The following is a 14,656-nucleotide window of genomic DNA, read 5'->3' as shown; positions in this document are numbered from 1 at the left end:
GGAGACCAGGCTGGCCTTGAACTCACAGAGATCCACCTGCCTCTGCCTCCCACGTGCTGGGATTAAAGGCGTGCGCCACAACCGCACAGTGAGCCAGGAAATTTTTTCAAAAAGAGCCCATTTCCAGTTTTAAAATGGTTTCGTTTACAACAAACCCTCATTGTAAAAATTAAAATTATCAAGTTTTTAAAGATTAGACAATACTACTACTAGTTACTTGTATATAATTTTTAAAAAGATCTGTTAGCTATTGTTTTAATGGCGAACTGAAACATCTTTTTTTGTTGTCTTTTTTGTGACAGGGTTTCTCTGTGTAGCCCTGGCTGTCCCAGAACTCATTCTGTAGACCAGGCTGGCCTCAAACTCATGAGATCCATCTGCTTCTGCCTCCCAAGTGCTGGGATTAAAGGCATGCGCCACCACAGCCTGGCTAAACTGAAACAACACCTTTACTGAAAATATAACCACACACCCTTGTCTTTGGGATTACCTGGGTGGTCTGTGCATATCCTTGAGTTGGCTGGGCGGTGTAAGCACTGTAGCTGCAAAAAGAATTAAACATGAGAATTGAATACAGAATATTCCAACTGTGCATTATCCTTTACAATTACAAAAGGCCTCGTACTCTAAAACATTAACTGTGGACAAAGTATTGTTGCAGAAAACTGACTTACCCCTGCTGGGCTGCAGCTTGGCTGTAGGTACTGTAATCTAAAAGAAACAAGAAAACAAAATTATTAGCACAGACAAGGAAGGGGAAAGAGGCAGAATTGAGGCAACAAGAATAATTCTTTTAAACTGATTAGAGTGGACCTATATGCAGACACAAGTCACAGTTAGCACATCTCATCTCTCAACATCAAACCAATTAAAAGCCAGTTAAATGCAAGAAGTCTGAATATGGTGCTAGCTAATGAGGTCAAGATCAGTTGAGTTGGCAGGGAAACCTCGCATATCCTGCATATTCCCATGATCATAAACCCATCTCAGCCACCAGCTGTCAATTCAAACACATGATCATTATCTTAAGGCTAATAGAAACCAAGACCACAAAACAGCACCAAGTCTACAATCATATAAAAAGGAACAATGCAAAAGTATTAGAATGTTTCCCCCCACTTTCTGTTTTTTTGAGACAGGGTTTCTCTGTGTAGTCCTAGCTGTCCTGGAACTCTGTAGACTATGGTGGCTTCAAGCTCAGGGATTCATCTGTCTCTGCTGCCTAGCATTTTTGTGTTTTTGAGATAGGGTCTCTCTACATAACCTCAAACTCAGAGATCCACCTGCCTCTGCCTCCCCAGTGCTGGGATTACAGGAGTGAGCTACTAGCATGTCCAGCTTCTATCAGTCTTTATCATTTTAGTAAGACCAACCACAATTCCCTGTAACAGTAACAGTGAAATAGAATGACAAAAAAAAACCCAACAGTTATTAAATCTAAGAAGAGCCTACTGTTAGAGCTATCTTCAGAGTAACACAAAAGCTAGAAACCCCAGGGAAGCCAAGGCAAAGGATGGGAGGGAGTACATCAGTGGTCAGAACACATGCACATTCCCAAGTCTATAACCTGGCATATATGGATGCCCTGGGTTCCAACTCCAGCAGCATGCACAAACTGAAGCCAGGTTAACAGAACCCTAACAACTGGCAAAAATGACAAAGCACTTAATAGGCCTAGGGAAAAAATTACTCTAGGTTCATTATTGCCATTTCCTAAAACTTAAAATGATTTCAACTTAAAAAAAAAAAAGCCACAAATTTTCTTCTCTGTAAGTCCAGCTATCATTTTCTTTCTCATATGAAATTTATACTATATCAAAGGCAAAGGTTAGTTGGCACATATCTTTCATCCCAGCGGCATTCAAGAAGCAGGGGCAGGTGGGTTTGTTGAGTTTTAGGCCAGCCTAGTCTACACAGTGCATTCCAGGACAGCTAGGGCTGTGAAAGACCTTGTCTCAAAAACAAACAAAAAGGGACTAAATCGAGTCTACACAGGTATCAAGTAATGAAAATAAATGCCTAAATTTTCAAAGCACCACTGAATTAAAGTCAGATAATTTGGGGGCTTTTTTTTTTTTTTTAAAGGCAAAGCAATTTTGTTTTTTGTTTTTCAATACAGGGTTTCTCTGTGTGACAGTTCTGGCTGTCCTAGAACCTGCTTTGTAGACCAGGTTGGTCTCGAACTCAGATCTGCCTGCATCTGCCTTCTGAGTGCTGGGGTTAAAGGCTTGTGCCACTACTGCCCAGTGAGCAATTATTTTTTAAAATAATTCTAGTTATTTCCCCTCTACAAGAACACGTCTTCTTTGGTGTTCAAAGACAGTACTGCCATTAAGACAGAACAAAAGGGTCCTTTCTTTTCCAATCAGAAAGCAGTCAGTCCCTAATCCCAAAGCAACAGTTGACATCTTTCTTCACAAAGGGGATCTTCCCCACTCCATGCAATCCAAAGCTTGCTTCACAATATCCTGAACTCATCTCTTAAAAAGTGGACTGTCTTTCTACCTTTTTACACCTCATGTGACTACTTTCCTTCCTCTAGACCCTTAATTTCAGAGCCCCATTATCAATATTATCAGTGAACTGTCCCCAAAGATACCTACAACAAAAATATAAACGTTCAACCAAAATCCTGAAGCATTTTCAATGTTACCTTTTTTTTGAGACAGGGTCTCACTATGTAGCTCCAGCTGTACTGGAACACACTATGTAGACCATGCTGGCCTCAAACTCTGCCTGCCTCTCCTCTCCAAGTTCTAGGATTAAACTATGAATAGCAACTTGTCACATTCTTTATACGAAATAAAAAATTGTGAATCACTTCCATGTAGCATTTGTAAAATACACCAACAAAGCATCTAAATCCTTATATTGCAACCTTCATTTTGTTGAAGTTTCTGTGTAAAAAATGGTTTTCAACTCACTGGCATTCAGCTCAATGTTTACAAAAGACTTACACAAGAGCAGTTATGTAAAATTGGCAAAGCTGATACAGAAGAAGCTAACGACCTCAGATCAGCATGAAACTGGAGGATTTGGTGGGTTAAGGGAAGCAACCACCCCCCAACTCATGTTTATCTACCTAATACAGCACACAAGCCTCCTACTGTCTCAAACATGACACTGAAACAATGGCCAGATAATTTAACAACTGAAAAACTATGCCCAAATGTACATAAAGAAGCAGGCAAAGGGGCTATGATGGGTAGGGAGGGCTCAAGAATGTTGGTCATGTTTTACTTCTTGTTCTGTTATTTGGGCACTGTAATTCTGCTTTACTGGACATACTCTGTAGGCACTATTCTACAAGATACAGATGGGGTGGGGGTGGGGGGGACCACTATTCCCTAAGACAGAGGCTTACTCTGGGCAGCCACTAGCCAAGCTGTAGAGATTTGGAGGTTTAGACTACATAATGTAATAAAGTCAGGAGGGTAAATTTCTTAGGACCAAAAAGCTTTAAGGACTGAAGAGCTCAAGATAACTGCCCCCCACCCCACCCCGACAGGCTTTCTCTGTGTAGCCCTGGCTATCCCAGAACTCACTGACCAGGGTGGCCTTGAACAAGAGATATGGCTGCCTCTGCTGGGACTAAAGTTAGCGTGAGCCACCACCACCTGGCGTCAAGAACAACTTTGAAAAAGTCTAGCTAAACTGTATTTTTCAGGAAAGGACACTAAGTCCTACATAAGGTTCCCTCAGCAGAGTGGGTATAGCAGAGCATGCTTATAACTCGAATATGGTTCATGGTGGTTACCAGCAAATAGGATTTGAAGAAAGATGACTAAAAAGTGGCAATGATCTACCAAGCAAAAATCTGCAATTGCCTTCTTGGGTTTTACCGGGTAAGAGAGGGTAGAAGACCCACGGAAGAAACCATTTCCCACCAGGATGTACTGGGCTGTAGTTTCTCAATCTTTCTCAAAGCCTGGTACCAAAAGCCAGCATTTACCTGTTTACTGCCTACATCTTTGGCGTCGCCAAACTGTGATGCTCGAAGCTTTTCCAAGCACAAATCAAAGACCCAGAGCTCTTTCTGTCCTCCCCCTCGATTTCTCCTACTGCCTCCAAGGCCACATCAGACCCCCAAATTCCTCCAGAGGCAAAAAAAAAAAAAAAAAAAAAAAAGAAAGAAAGAAAGAAAAAAGAAAAAAAAAAAGCGCCAGCGTGCCAGTTAACTGTGCACCAAACCGCTGGTGAAGGCTAGGCTACACTCACTGGCTCATTGAAGGACAACACCACCCATCACATCGTCGAGTTCCCACCGCCGACTTTCAAAGTTGGCTACCGGTCTCGTTTCCCTGGCCTCCACAGCGCCAAGAAACGAGCCTGCTCGCTTACTGAGCAGGTCTACAGAAACGTGCGGGGGGAGGCTTTCTGCGTCTCCCGGATCAAAAGTGCCAGGCGTTTCTGGTTAAGAGTCTGCTCTCCGGATCCAGACGGGGCCTTGTTACACAACCGATCCCCGCGCCGTGTGCTGAGAAAAGGACCCCGGGAAGCCACTGCTTTTTTGGGGGCAGGGAAGGCGGTGGAGTTACATGATAAAACCGAAGCCTCCCGAGTGGGGAGAATGCGGATTTGGGGGGACCCGCTCTGGGCTTGCGGCTGGGGGGGCCCTGCAGGGCGCCGCTTGGGCGCGCCGAGCCAGGCCGGAGGATAATGGGGCCCCCGCTCCTCGGCCGGCGCCCCTCCGTTCGCACGCTCGCGACGCCTTTTTGTGCGTTTGTTTTGAACGTTGAGTTTCGGCGCGGGGAACACTCGCCCTCCGGCTAGCAGCGGGAGCAGAGGTGACGCGGGCCACCGGCCGCGGCTCCTCGAGCCGCCCTCCGACACCCCGCCTCCCGCGCCCTCGGGGTGGACTCGAGGCCCCGGTCCCCTCGGGGCCTCCGAGGCCGCAGGCCCCGCCCACGTGGCGGGAGGCCCGGGGGCCCCCCGCACCCACAACCGCCACACAAAGGAGGCCAAGGCGGGCCCCCGCACGCCCCGGCCACCGCGAGGCCCCGGCGCGCAACGCGGGCGCCGGAAGGTTCCAGAACCAGCCCGCCCTGGTGGGGGAGGGGGAGGGGGAAGGGAACGCGGACCCCCGAGGTCGTCGGGTCGCGGCGGGGGACTCCAACCCCTCTCGGCAACTCCACTCAGTTACCCCTGCCACCCCGAGAGACGAGCGCCCCCCAGTCGGGGTGTCCCAGCCGTCGCCAGCGCGACCGCGATCCCACTCCACTCACCCGTGGACGCCATTTTCTCTCCTTCCTCCTCGTTCTCTCAACGTCCGTCTCCCTCTCGCGTTCCCCCTAGGCGCCGCACTGCGCAGGCGCGAAGCCCGCAACCTCGGACGCTACCATCGGGCCGGGCCACGGGGGTGGGCAAGGAGGTTTGAGCCAGGGATAGCTGGTTCTTCGGTCCAGAAACCGGTGACCCAGCCCTCTCTGAAGAGCCAGACGGGACGCGCGGGTTAAAAAGGCACCCTCGGGGGCCAGCGCGCTAGGAAGCGAGCGTCACCAACCAACCCGAGGGGTCCCCTGCACGAGGCCCGGTGGCTTGGAATGGTTGCGCCCGCTGGCTCCAGGGACCGTCTCGGAAGAGTCTGTCCTGGAGGGAGACGGAGGCTGGCGGGAGGCCTGGGGGAAGGGATCCCGGCCTGGAACAACTGCTGACTAATCGGCGGGCGGGATCACGCGCCCGTGTGTGCGCGCAGTGGGTTTGAGGCACCTAGGTCCCGGCCTGGAGCTGGCGGCCCGACTCCCAGGCGGGGCCCCCCCACCCGCTCCTCCAGGGTAGGGGGGGGGAGGACGCGCTTCTCGGGACCTTGGACGCGTGACCCGAGAGGGCGGGGGAGGGGACCGAGGTCGGTCGGTCGGTCGGTCGGTCCGCTGGCTGGGGAGGGAGGCCGGGGAAAGCCGCATCCGGCCCCGATAACGGTCGGAGTTGAGAAGCCCTGTCATCATCCGTCACCCACTACCCTTGTTTTAACAGAAAGGAGACCCCAGGCTCAAGAAATTGAGTACTTTCCCCAAAGTTAGAGAGCTGAATTGGGCCCGGACCCCGGGGCGCCCCCTCTGTGCACCACCCGGAAGCATCTTCCCTGTCCTTGACTTCCCATTCTGTCCTCCTGGCTTCCCAGTAAGGTAGGCAGGGTGTGATGGTGCCTACGCCTGAGAGGTCCCTGGCGAGGGTTCCAGAGGGACACTGAGGCGGATCGCTCGCGAGTGGGGAGCTTTTTTAAGAGTTCCTAACACCACGGACAGACAGACTAGTCTCAGACCCACGGTAGCATGGCGGGCGAGGACTCGGAAGAAACGAGAGCCCATGTGGGAGAAGGAGGCGTGTCGCACCTTTCTAGGATGGGAGTGGTTTCACCGCCGGAGCTTAAAGCCAGGCTCGCCGGCTCCCCGGCGGCGAGAGGCCGGGAGGGGAGTGGAGAGCGGGGTGTGTGGCCCTCAGTTTCCCATTTGATGTAAACGCCCTTCCTCCGGTGAGAGATCCAGGCACCCGGGGGTCTGTTAGCGAGGGACGCACAGTGTCTCAGTGGGGTGCCCGTCGGAATCTGAAAGGGCAAAGCTGCCATCCATGGGTGGTGTTCTAGGGCCAGCAGCTGGATTCACGACTTAATGCTTACAAGTTCCATTTTATTAGTTGAAGATGCGGTTGGAGACAGAGACTCAATGATACTGCTTGCTTAGGATGTGTGAGGCCCTGGTTTCCATTTTCAACTGCAAGAAAGAGAAGAGACTGATTCAGAGGACTCGAGGCCCAGTTCTGTATGTCCGTGGACCCGTCCCTTAGTGCTCAGGGATGGAACGGTTGTGAGAAGGTGCAAGAGGAAGCTTCAGTGTAGGTGACCCTGCCTCCAGGTAAGGGTGAAATCTACCTGCTCTTCTAAACCCAGTACCACAGGTGAAGGGCAGGGTTCACCCCGGCAGGACCTGGGGCCAGGCTAATCTTTAAATGAACGCATATAATGCCTTGAATATGTGCAGAGTAGTATCCTGAGATGAGAGGGAGCCTCCTTCCTCCATTAGTTCAATCCACTTGGGCGAAAGGTCAAACTTGACTCCTTAGGCTAAGACTCGCGGTGTGGGAAGGGGACATTGGAGCTGGGCTTCAGAGCGTAGGAGACCCCTGTTGAGAGGCCGGAGGAGAGGACGCCGCAGGCAGAGGAGGTTTGCACAGTTTCCCTTTAGGAAACTGGCAGGTGCGAGGGAGGGCCTTGGCAAGGAAGCCGACTGAGTCATCCCAGTGGGAGACTGGAGAGGACTGCTCAGGAGTGATTGCGCGGCCTGGAGGAAAGGCCAGGTGTGAGGAAGGTGAACGAGAGAGAGAAAAAGGAAACTCTGGGAGCAGGCATGACCCTGAGCTGGGCCGTGTGGGGAGACGGGGAGGAGAAGGGAGAAGGGGGAGGCGCCAGAAGGCCCAACATACAAAGAGCGTGGGTAACCAAAATGGCTGGACTAGAGAGGGAATAGCAGCCCAGCCCCCTGGGCTGGAGAAGTTCAGGGGAGGGGGAGGGGGATGCCAGCCAGGAGGGCCCTGTAACAGGTTAGGACCGGGAGACTGCTGAGAGAACCTGACACCAGTGTCCGCTTTGCTATGTTAAATAGGCTCAGTCATTTGTCCGGGGTTGAAACCTAACTGGAGAAAAGCTTTGCTCTGTGAGCAGGGAACGACCTATTTGCCCGCCCCCCCCCCCCAGCTTGGACCAGCTAGCTGGCCCTTCATTTGTAATCTCTGTGCCTCCCATAAATAATGAGGTGGTGCTTTGGGTTTATTGAGAAGGAGCTGGGGGCCGAACCAGGTGCAGTGGTGCAGATTTGTGACCCAGTACTCAAAGCCTGGGCAGACTCAAGAGAATCTCACATTGCAGGCTAGCTTGGGTTCCAGGTTGAGACTTTGTTTTTTTTTGTTTTTTTTTTTTTTTTTTAAGATTTATTAATTTATTATGTATACAGTATTCTGCCTGCATGTGTCCAGAGAGGGCACCAGATCTCATTACAGGTGGTTGTGAGCCACCATGTGGGTGCTGGGAATTGAACAAAGGACCTCTGGAAGAACAGTCAGTGCTCTTAACCACTGAGCCATCTCTCCAGCCCCGAGACTTTGTTTAAAATAAACAAAACTTTAAAGATGAGAAAGCTGTGGGCCTCCAATCTTTTCCTTTCTTATATGATCCTGTAAGCAAAACGTGTCTTAATCACCATTTCCCAGGTTGGGAAACTTGCCCACGGACACACAGCAGAAGGCTGGAGCAGACACTAGGGCCAGGGCCAAGGCTGGGGAGGAAATAGTGCCACAGTTCTGAATCACTCTGGACGGCTTGGACTGAGGGGCTCCCCACAGCTGCCTGTCCCATTGGAGGGCACCTGAGCCATCTGGGTTCCCTGAGGCTTGGACACTAGAACAGAGGGAGGCAAGCGGGAGACTGGAGCTGGCCTTGACCTTGCCACTCCCAGGGGGAATGTACACATCCTTTTGGCAGTGAAGGGCCACAGTTCAACTTTTTTGGCCCTGTATCTCCCACTGAGACTCCTTTTCAGGGTCCACCTGACTCTTTGAAACTGGGTCTCGTCACCCAGGCTGGTTTTTTCACTCAGTATATAGCCAAGACCTAAATGTTTATTTTATTCTTTTTACAGCACTGGGGAGCAAATCCAGGCGCCCATGTATGCCAGGTAAGCGCTCTCTCACTGGTCTGCATCTCTAATGACCTGTTTCCTGATCCTCTTGCCTCCACCTCCTGAGTGCTAAGATCACAGCTGTGCTCTACCACACTGGCCTCATCAGGACTTTATGCATGGCCCCGCCCATCCCAGATACATGGGCAGGTGGGATAGGAACGTGGCTAATAAGCACACCGCTTGGGGCTTGAGCCCACTTTGGCCAAGCTACTGGACCTGCCTCTGTAAAGTGGGGCCATTGGTAAAGTAGTTGAGAGGGAGTCACATAAAAGCAGCAAGAATAATTTCTTACTCTTTTTGTTTATTCCCAGCGCACAGCCTCAGGACCACCTTTGACTACCATCAACCAAACTATGCATGCCCGGGATTCTCCTGGCTCACTGCCCCGGGCACTGCCCCTGGCCTCCTCAGTCCTGATGCTCCTGATGAGCTGCCTGTGGTTACTGGGGGCTGGTCCCAGCCTCACATTGGCTCCAGAGCTGCTGCTGGACCCCTGGCAGGGTGAGGACCAGCTGCATGATCCTTGAGGGAAGCTAGAGACTTTCTCTAGGGCCTGAGGCCAGTCAGTGGAGTCAGTGCACACCTTGTGGTGGTCACGAGGCTAGGACAGTGTCTCAGGGCACGTTCTCCTGCAGACATGCCCAGCTCATCCACAGTCAAGGGGGGCAGAGGATTCTGAAGGAGGCACAGAGGTGGGAAGCTGTGAGTAGGAGTTCTCATAGCATCTCTTGCTGACAGCTTTCCCTGGAAATAAGAACTAAAATTTTCTGCCAAACATGTACTTCCCACAAAACCTCCAGTTTACATCTGAGGAGCCCAAATGACGTTCAGAGAGGTGAAGCGATTTTTCTAAGGTCAGGTAGCTCTGTGGGAGTGCAAGGTTCTAGCAGGCGGATTCATTAGAATGCGTGCTACTAACCAGATGCAACCAAGATTTGGGAACTGACAGACAGCTTCCCTGGGCCTGGGACACAGCAGCCCTCGGCAGCTGGTTGCTAGTGAGAAGACTGCATGTGGGTAGAGTAGCTGTGGTGTTGAGAAGCCTCTGGTCCCCTCTACCAGTGATGAGTGGTGATAGTTCACATACTGGCTTCTGGTTGGGGAGGCTGGCCCACCAGGTGGCCCTCGTAAAGGCTAACCCATCCCTCTAACCTGGCCCCCTTCTCGTTCCCAGTGCACCGGCTAGTGACCCATGCTCTGGGCCACACCGCACTGCCGGGCCTGCTCCTGAGCCTGCTGCTCCTGCCCACTCTGGGCTGGTGGCAGGAGTGCCATTTGGGCACCCTGCGCTTCCTGCACAACTCGGCCCTGCTTGCCCTGGCTGCTGGGCTGCTGGCTGTGCTGCTGACAGGCCTCGGGGTGTCCAGTGCAGCTGGAGGTTGTGGATATATGCCTGTCCATCTGGCCATGCTGGCAAGGCAGAGTTACTACCCTGGGTGGCCTCAGGGGACACTGCCACCGTGGCTGCTCCCATGGCTGCTGCTGGCCCTGACCCTGCTACTCAGCTCTGAGCCGCCCTTCCTGCAGCTCCTTTGTGGCCTTCTTGCTGGCCTGGCCTGTATCCTTTGCCTGAGCCAGGGACCATGTGGACCTGTGGCTGGGCCTCTGGGGTGCCTTGGAAGGAAATGGCTTAGGGAATCCATGCCCAAGCAGTGTCTGGTGACACATCTTCCTCTGAGCCATGCTCTGGGCTGGGGACAGAGCTCATGGCCAAGAGGAGGTATCAGTTACAATCAAAGGACCCCATAGGATGTTGGAGAGAGCTGAAGGGACCCTAGAAGTTACTAACCAGGATCATGTGTGAAGGAGGCATCAAAGCTAAGATTAGCAAAGAGGCAGGCTCAGGGTGGAGCGAGCCTGGGGCTCTCTGGGAACAGAGGACCGAGTTAGGGCCCATGGTACAGGTATCTTCAACGTAAGCTTTGCTCCCAAGCTATGGGAAAATAGGTTGGCCATACAACCCTTCAGGCAGTCACAGGGGACCGGTTCAGAATGCAGACACCAGCTACTCAAGTCTGGCTGGCCCAGGGGGCACCTGTCTTCAGGCACACAGGGTTATGCACTGGCCAGCAGAGTGGAAAGCGGAGTGTGGGGAAGGCCCATGCCGGCTTCTGTGCTGGCTGAGTAGTTCCAGGTAGGCAGTTCCCTTTTGTCCTCGGCTTCAGCTGCTCAGGGGGTCCTGGGGAGTGCAGCAAGGAGACGCATGGTCCCTTCCCCTCCCCCCAGTTCATTTGGTTTCCTTGACTTGCGCCCTGCCCTGGGCAGGCAGATGCTGCTGGGGCCTTCCGGTGGCTGGAGCTCTCAGAGCGGAGACTGCAGGTGTTACAGGGCAGTGTCCTTTGCAGGACTCTGGCCCGGGGCTGGCCACTGCGGCTCCTTCCCACCCCGGGCAATCTGGCTGAACTGCCTGTCACTTTTCCTGCTGGAGTGAGGTGAGCGTGACACCAGGGCTCGGCATTGGATGGTGGAAGTTGTGACAGTGGTTGGCAGCCCAGGCCACCCACCTCTGTCCCTGCAGGCCTGCCACCCCTGGATCTCCTTACCTTGCTTCCCCAAGCTCCTGGTCTCACAGTGACGGCTCTGCCCAGCTTCCCCCAGGCCTAGGGCCTGTGCAGCTGACACGGGGGGACTCGGAGAGGGGCTCGGACTGGGCTGCGTCCAGCTTTGCTCCAGGAAGCCCGATGTGGGCAGCCCTGGATGAGCAGATGCTTCAGGAAGGGATCCAGGCTTCGCTCCTTGATGCATCAGTGCAGAGTCCCCAGAGCTCGGTGTGGTTGCCCAAGGCCTCCGTGTCTTCTCTCCGGTAAGGCAGGGTAGCCAGGGGTGCGGCTTCCCGATGTGGGAGCCATGCATGCCCTGACACCTTCTCCCTTGTCCCATCTCACAGGCTGCAGCAGCTGGAGCACATGGGATTTCCCACTGAGCAGGCCGCAGTAGCCTTGGCAGCCACAGGACGTGTGGAGGGTGCAGTGTCTCTGCTGGTTGAGGGGCTGGTGGACACTGAGGCCCTGGTGACCGAGGGGAGGAGTGGTCCTGCCCACTGCAAGGGCGCTGGGCCCTCATAGTCCAAGAAGAGAGGAGGGTCTTGGGCCTGGCCTGAGTCCTAGCCTAGTCTGCTGAGGGCTTGGGGGCTTGAAGGCATCCCCGGGGGCAGGAGTGGGCCCCAGCATGTTCTGACACTTTCTAAGAATAAAAGCTGATGTTTTCAACCTGGCCTCCGAGTGGCCCTTGTCATGTCTGGCTCTTCTGTGTTGGCGTCGGGGAGGATGAAGGAGTGGACAAGCAGTGAAGAAGTGGCTGATGGCAGGAGGGTGACCTGTGGTGTCTAGGACCACAGGGCTCCTGTCCCAATATCCTCAGCCTAGGTGGACCCTCTGGCTGAGCACACAGAGACCAAACTGGGTGGGTCAGGCAGGGACATTTATTGTCCAGTACATAGCAATCCATGCATCTGCAGCAGATACCTGGAGTGGGGGTCCCTTCTGCACACCCCGTCCCCACCTGGGACACGGGAGGTGGGGGCTTGGGTAGAACTGAGTAAGAAGCACCAACCATTCAGTCAGGGATTAAGCAGCCTGGACTCAGGTGGGAATCAGCACCAGGAAACGGGACTCCCCAAGGTGTTAAGGAGGGGGGGAACTGGGACTTGTGCCCCCATCCTGACATGTCTGCGGGGCCAGGCAGAGTCCCCGGCCCTACGTCGGAACACTGGAAGCCTTGAGCCTCCACTGTTGCCCTTTAAGGCCTTTTCACCCCACGTCACAGGGAAATAGACCAGGTGCAAGTGAGGCCTGACTTCTGAGGAGGCTTCCCCTCAGGACTAGTCCCTGCCTAGTCTGTCAAGTATAGACTGACATCACTGAGACCTGCCTGCCTACCCCTAAGGCCAAGATGGCACAGGGGTCCCTGAGGATATTAATAAATAGGAACTGGCAGTCTCTGGAGGCAGCTGGCCAAGTCCAGGCTGGGGGAGGAAGAGCCACCACCATCCTCAGCTCCTCTCGTTGCGTCTTCTGGGGGTCACGATCTGGTAGTTGGTTGGGTGTCCTCCCCTCTTGCCTCGAAGGAGGCTGGGGGTACCCGTGCCATCAGGGCCTACCCCGGATCCCAGCTCTGGTTCTGCCGGAGGGAAGAGGAGAGAGGCTATGTTAGGGAGGCGTTCACATGGGAAACCCACTCTTTGCCCTGGGAGGTAGCAGTGTGCCCTGGCATCCTAGAGATGGAGCTGTGGGGAATAAGGATACTGAAGGCTGGTTAGTGCCTCCCCATGACCTCTGAGCCCCCAGCCCCAAGAGAGCACTGGCCGCCTGATGCCTGATTTCTCTAATGGGGATGGCCAGACTCACCACATTTACATGTTTGACATATGGATAACTCTCCCCAAATAATGGATAATTTTGAGACTTCTTTGGAGTGAAGGTGAATTCTGCATCATCCAAACTTCAGAGCAAGTTAACTGAAGCTAGAGAAGAAATGTCCTCTTTCCGTGGGGTATAGCACCATTTGGAGGAAAGGGTTTAGGAGAGTCAGGCTTTGCCCCTGAACAGCCTCAGCGAAACTGGACCCCATCAGGGCCCCAGTTGCCTCATTTCTAAAATCTGGGACATTTTCAGATAAACTCTGAGGCCCTAGGCGGCACCAACAAAGACCGAAGTCAGTTACCAAGGGAGTGTGTGGTGAGATATGCCCTGATCTGCATGTAAGCTGAACCCCAAGCCTAAAACATAGTATGCTTGCCCCCTGAGAAAACTAACATCCTTCAAAACCCAAGAAGGAGCTCTCTGGTCTGGGAAGCCCATGAGTATCCTTTGGTAGCCCCTAAAGCTGGGGAGAAGGTCAGGGTAGGCTGTTTTTCTAGTGGGGGAGAGCCTGAGGGTTGGTACTTGGCCACGCCTTTCCCTGTTCTTGGACAGACAGTTGGAAGCTTGGAGAGGACCACTTCCCGTGGAAGGGGCTGCTTAGGGGTGGGCTACTAGAGGGGCCTGGCTTTTCCCGGGTGCCTGTGTCCATCATCGGGGGCTATCACAAGCACGGCCAGCTAAGGACAGGTCACAGTGGCCCTAGTCAGCTCTTCTATGCTATCCATCTGTCCATCTACTGTTGCACTATACTGGGCGGGGGGGGGGGGGGGGGACACCTGACAAAGTGCTGAGCCGACTCTGGAGTTCGGCTCTTGGTTCCCAGTGGTCCCTCAGGTCATTTGGAAGCAATGGGGATGGAGGACAGGTGCCGAGAGGCTTCAGGGTAGGGGCTCGAAGTTTGGAGAAGCCATATGGCTAATGGTGGGGAATTAGAAACAGGCTGTGTGCACTTTTTTTGTTGTTGTTGTTGTTTTGTTTGTTTTGTTTTGTTTTGTTTTGTTGACAAACTTTTGCTCAGCAGCCCAGGCTGACCTCAAATTTGCTATCCTCCGGTCTCAGCCTTCCAGTGCCGGGATCTTAGGCATGTAGCCACCATTCTTGGCTTGGACAACACACACTCTAACCTCCAGATCTTATCTCACGTTAGATTTCCTGTCAAGGCTGTCCCTCTCACAGCCAGGCACAACCATGCATCTTCTCTGACCCCACACGAGAAGTCCAGCAAGGAGGGCCCAATCCCTGGGTACCCCCTTTGAGTCTGTAAAGTGACTGACAGACCGCTCCCCAGAGCCCCGCTACTTCGCAGGGCACAGCGCCGTCTAAGCCTAGCGTTCAGCAGCTGCTTCCTGGTTTTGTAGCACAAAGGACTGGTTTTAACCCTGAACCTCCTCCGCACTTAGGCTCTCAGTTCTTAGCTTTATGAGAGGAGAGGTTGGACACAATGTGGAGGCCTCTGGGCATGGATGTGCATATGGGCTGTGAGACAGGACAGAGGCCGGAAGGGGCAAAGGACAGCCAGTGTGGGGGGAGGGGGGGGGACACTCTCGGTGGGCAAATGAGAAGCGGCCCATACCTGTGACTGGCCAGCCCCATCTCCCCACCCCAGCTATGGTGCGGGGGAAG

At 53.4% G+C, this 14,656-nt stretch overlaps 3 protein-coding genes across 20 annotated transcripts in view; 1 reads left to right on the top strand and 2 right to left on the bottom strand.

Moving 5' to 3' along the window:
- Ewsr1 (EWS RNA binding protein 1) overlaps window positions 1–5,325 on the bottom strand; it is a 28,006-nt gene extending 22,681 nt beyond the window's left edge. For 2 of the 7 annotated variants that reach the window (XM_028870606.2, XM_028870607.2), the window contains exons 1-3: window positions 5,226–5,320; window positions 675–711; window positions 491–542 (exon numbers count right to left, since the gene is read on the bottom strand). In XM_028870606.2, coding sequence (XP_028726439.1) covers window positions 491–542; window positions 675–711; window positions 5,226–5,238 — 102 coding nt within the window. In that variant the 5' untranslated portion in view covers window positions 5,239–5,320. Of the gene's footprint in view, window positions 1–490; window positions 543–674; window positions 712–5,225 lie in introns of all 7 variants that reach the window. The other 5 variants (XM_028870610.2, XM_028870611.2, XM_028870613.2 and 2 more) reach the window with 4 other exon arrangements.
- Window positions 5,326–5,405: 80 nt separating this feature from the next.
- Rhbdd3 (rhomboid domain containing 3) lies at window positions 5,406–11,886 on the top strand. 5 transcript variants are annotated; one of them, XM_028870621.2, is made up of 9 exons: window positions 5,406–5,774; window positions 5,974–6,125; window positions 6,634–6,851; window positions 8,631–8,666; window positions 8,984–9,173; window positions 9,847–10,230; window positions 10,942–11,104; window positions 11,191–11,475; window positions 11,560–11,886. In XM_028870621.2, the coding sequence occupies exons 5-9, from the start codon at window positions 9,026–9,028 to the stop codon at window positions 11,735–11,737; spliced, it is 1,158 nt and encodes a 385-aa protein (XP_028726454.1). In that variant the 5' UTR covers window positions 5,406–5,774; window positions 5,974–6,125; window positions 6,634–6,851; window positions 8,631–8,666; window positions 8,984–9,025; the 3' UTR covers window positions 11,738–11,886. The 5 variants fall into 5 exon arrangements, with proteins under 5 accessions (XP_028726454.1, XP_028726453.1, XP_028726456.1 ...); XM_028870620.2 differs by having other exon boundaries at window positions 5,406–5,845; XM_028870623.2 differs by lacking the exon at window positions 5,406–5,774 and having other exon boundaries at window positions 5,852–6,125; window positions 11,230–11,475.
- Window positions 11,887–12,075: 189 nt separating this feature from the next.
- Emid1 (EMI domain containing 1) overlaps window positions 12,076–14,656 on the bottom strand; it is a 39,792-nt gene continuing 37,211 nt past the window's right edge. For 7 of the 8 annotated variants that reach the window (XR_005092062.1, XM_037208104.1, XM_037208103.1 and 4 more), the window contains one exon: window positions 12,076–12,791. Coding sequence is in view for 7 of the 8 variants with exons in the window: in XM_037208104.1 (XP_037063999.1) it covers window positions 12,664–12,791 (128 nt within the window). In the remaining variant the exon portion in view is untranslated. The remainder of the gene's footprint in view (window positions 12,792–14,656) is intronic. The other variant, XM_037208108.1, reaches the window with a different exon arrangement.

The sequence above is a fragment of the Peromyscus leucopus genome, chromosome 7, assembly GCF_004664715.2.
Source record: "Peromyscus leucopus breed LL Stock chromosome 7, UCI_PerLeu_2.1, whole genome shotgun sequence".
Taxonomy (NCBI): domain Eukaryota; kingdom Metazoa; phylum Chordata; class Mammalia; order Rodentia; family Cricetidae; genus Peromyscus; species Peromyscus leucopus.
The sequence above is the reverse complement of the archived record's forward strand: the minus strand, read 5'-3'. Positions and strand labels throughout refer to the sequence as shown.

Coding starts and splice junctions, on each gene's coding strand:
- Rhbdd3 (XM_028870621.2), top strand. CDS start 9,026: ATGCATGCCCGGGATTCTCCTGGCTCACTGCCCCGGGCACTGCCCCTG. Junction 9,174..9,846: donor GCTGCTGGACCCCTGGCAGG/GTGAGGACCAGC, acceptor TCTCGTTCCCAG/TGCACCGGCTAGTGACCCAT. Junction 11,476..11,559: donor GCCTCCGTGTCTTCTCTCCG/GTAAGGCAGGGT, acceptor CCCATCTCACAG/GCTGCAGCAGCTGGAGCACA.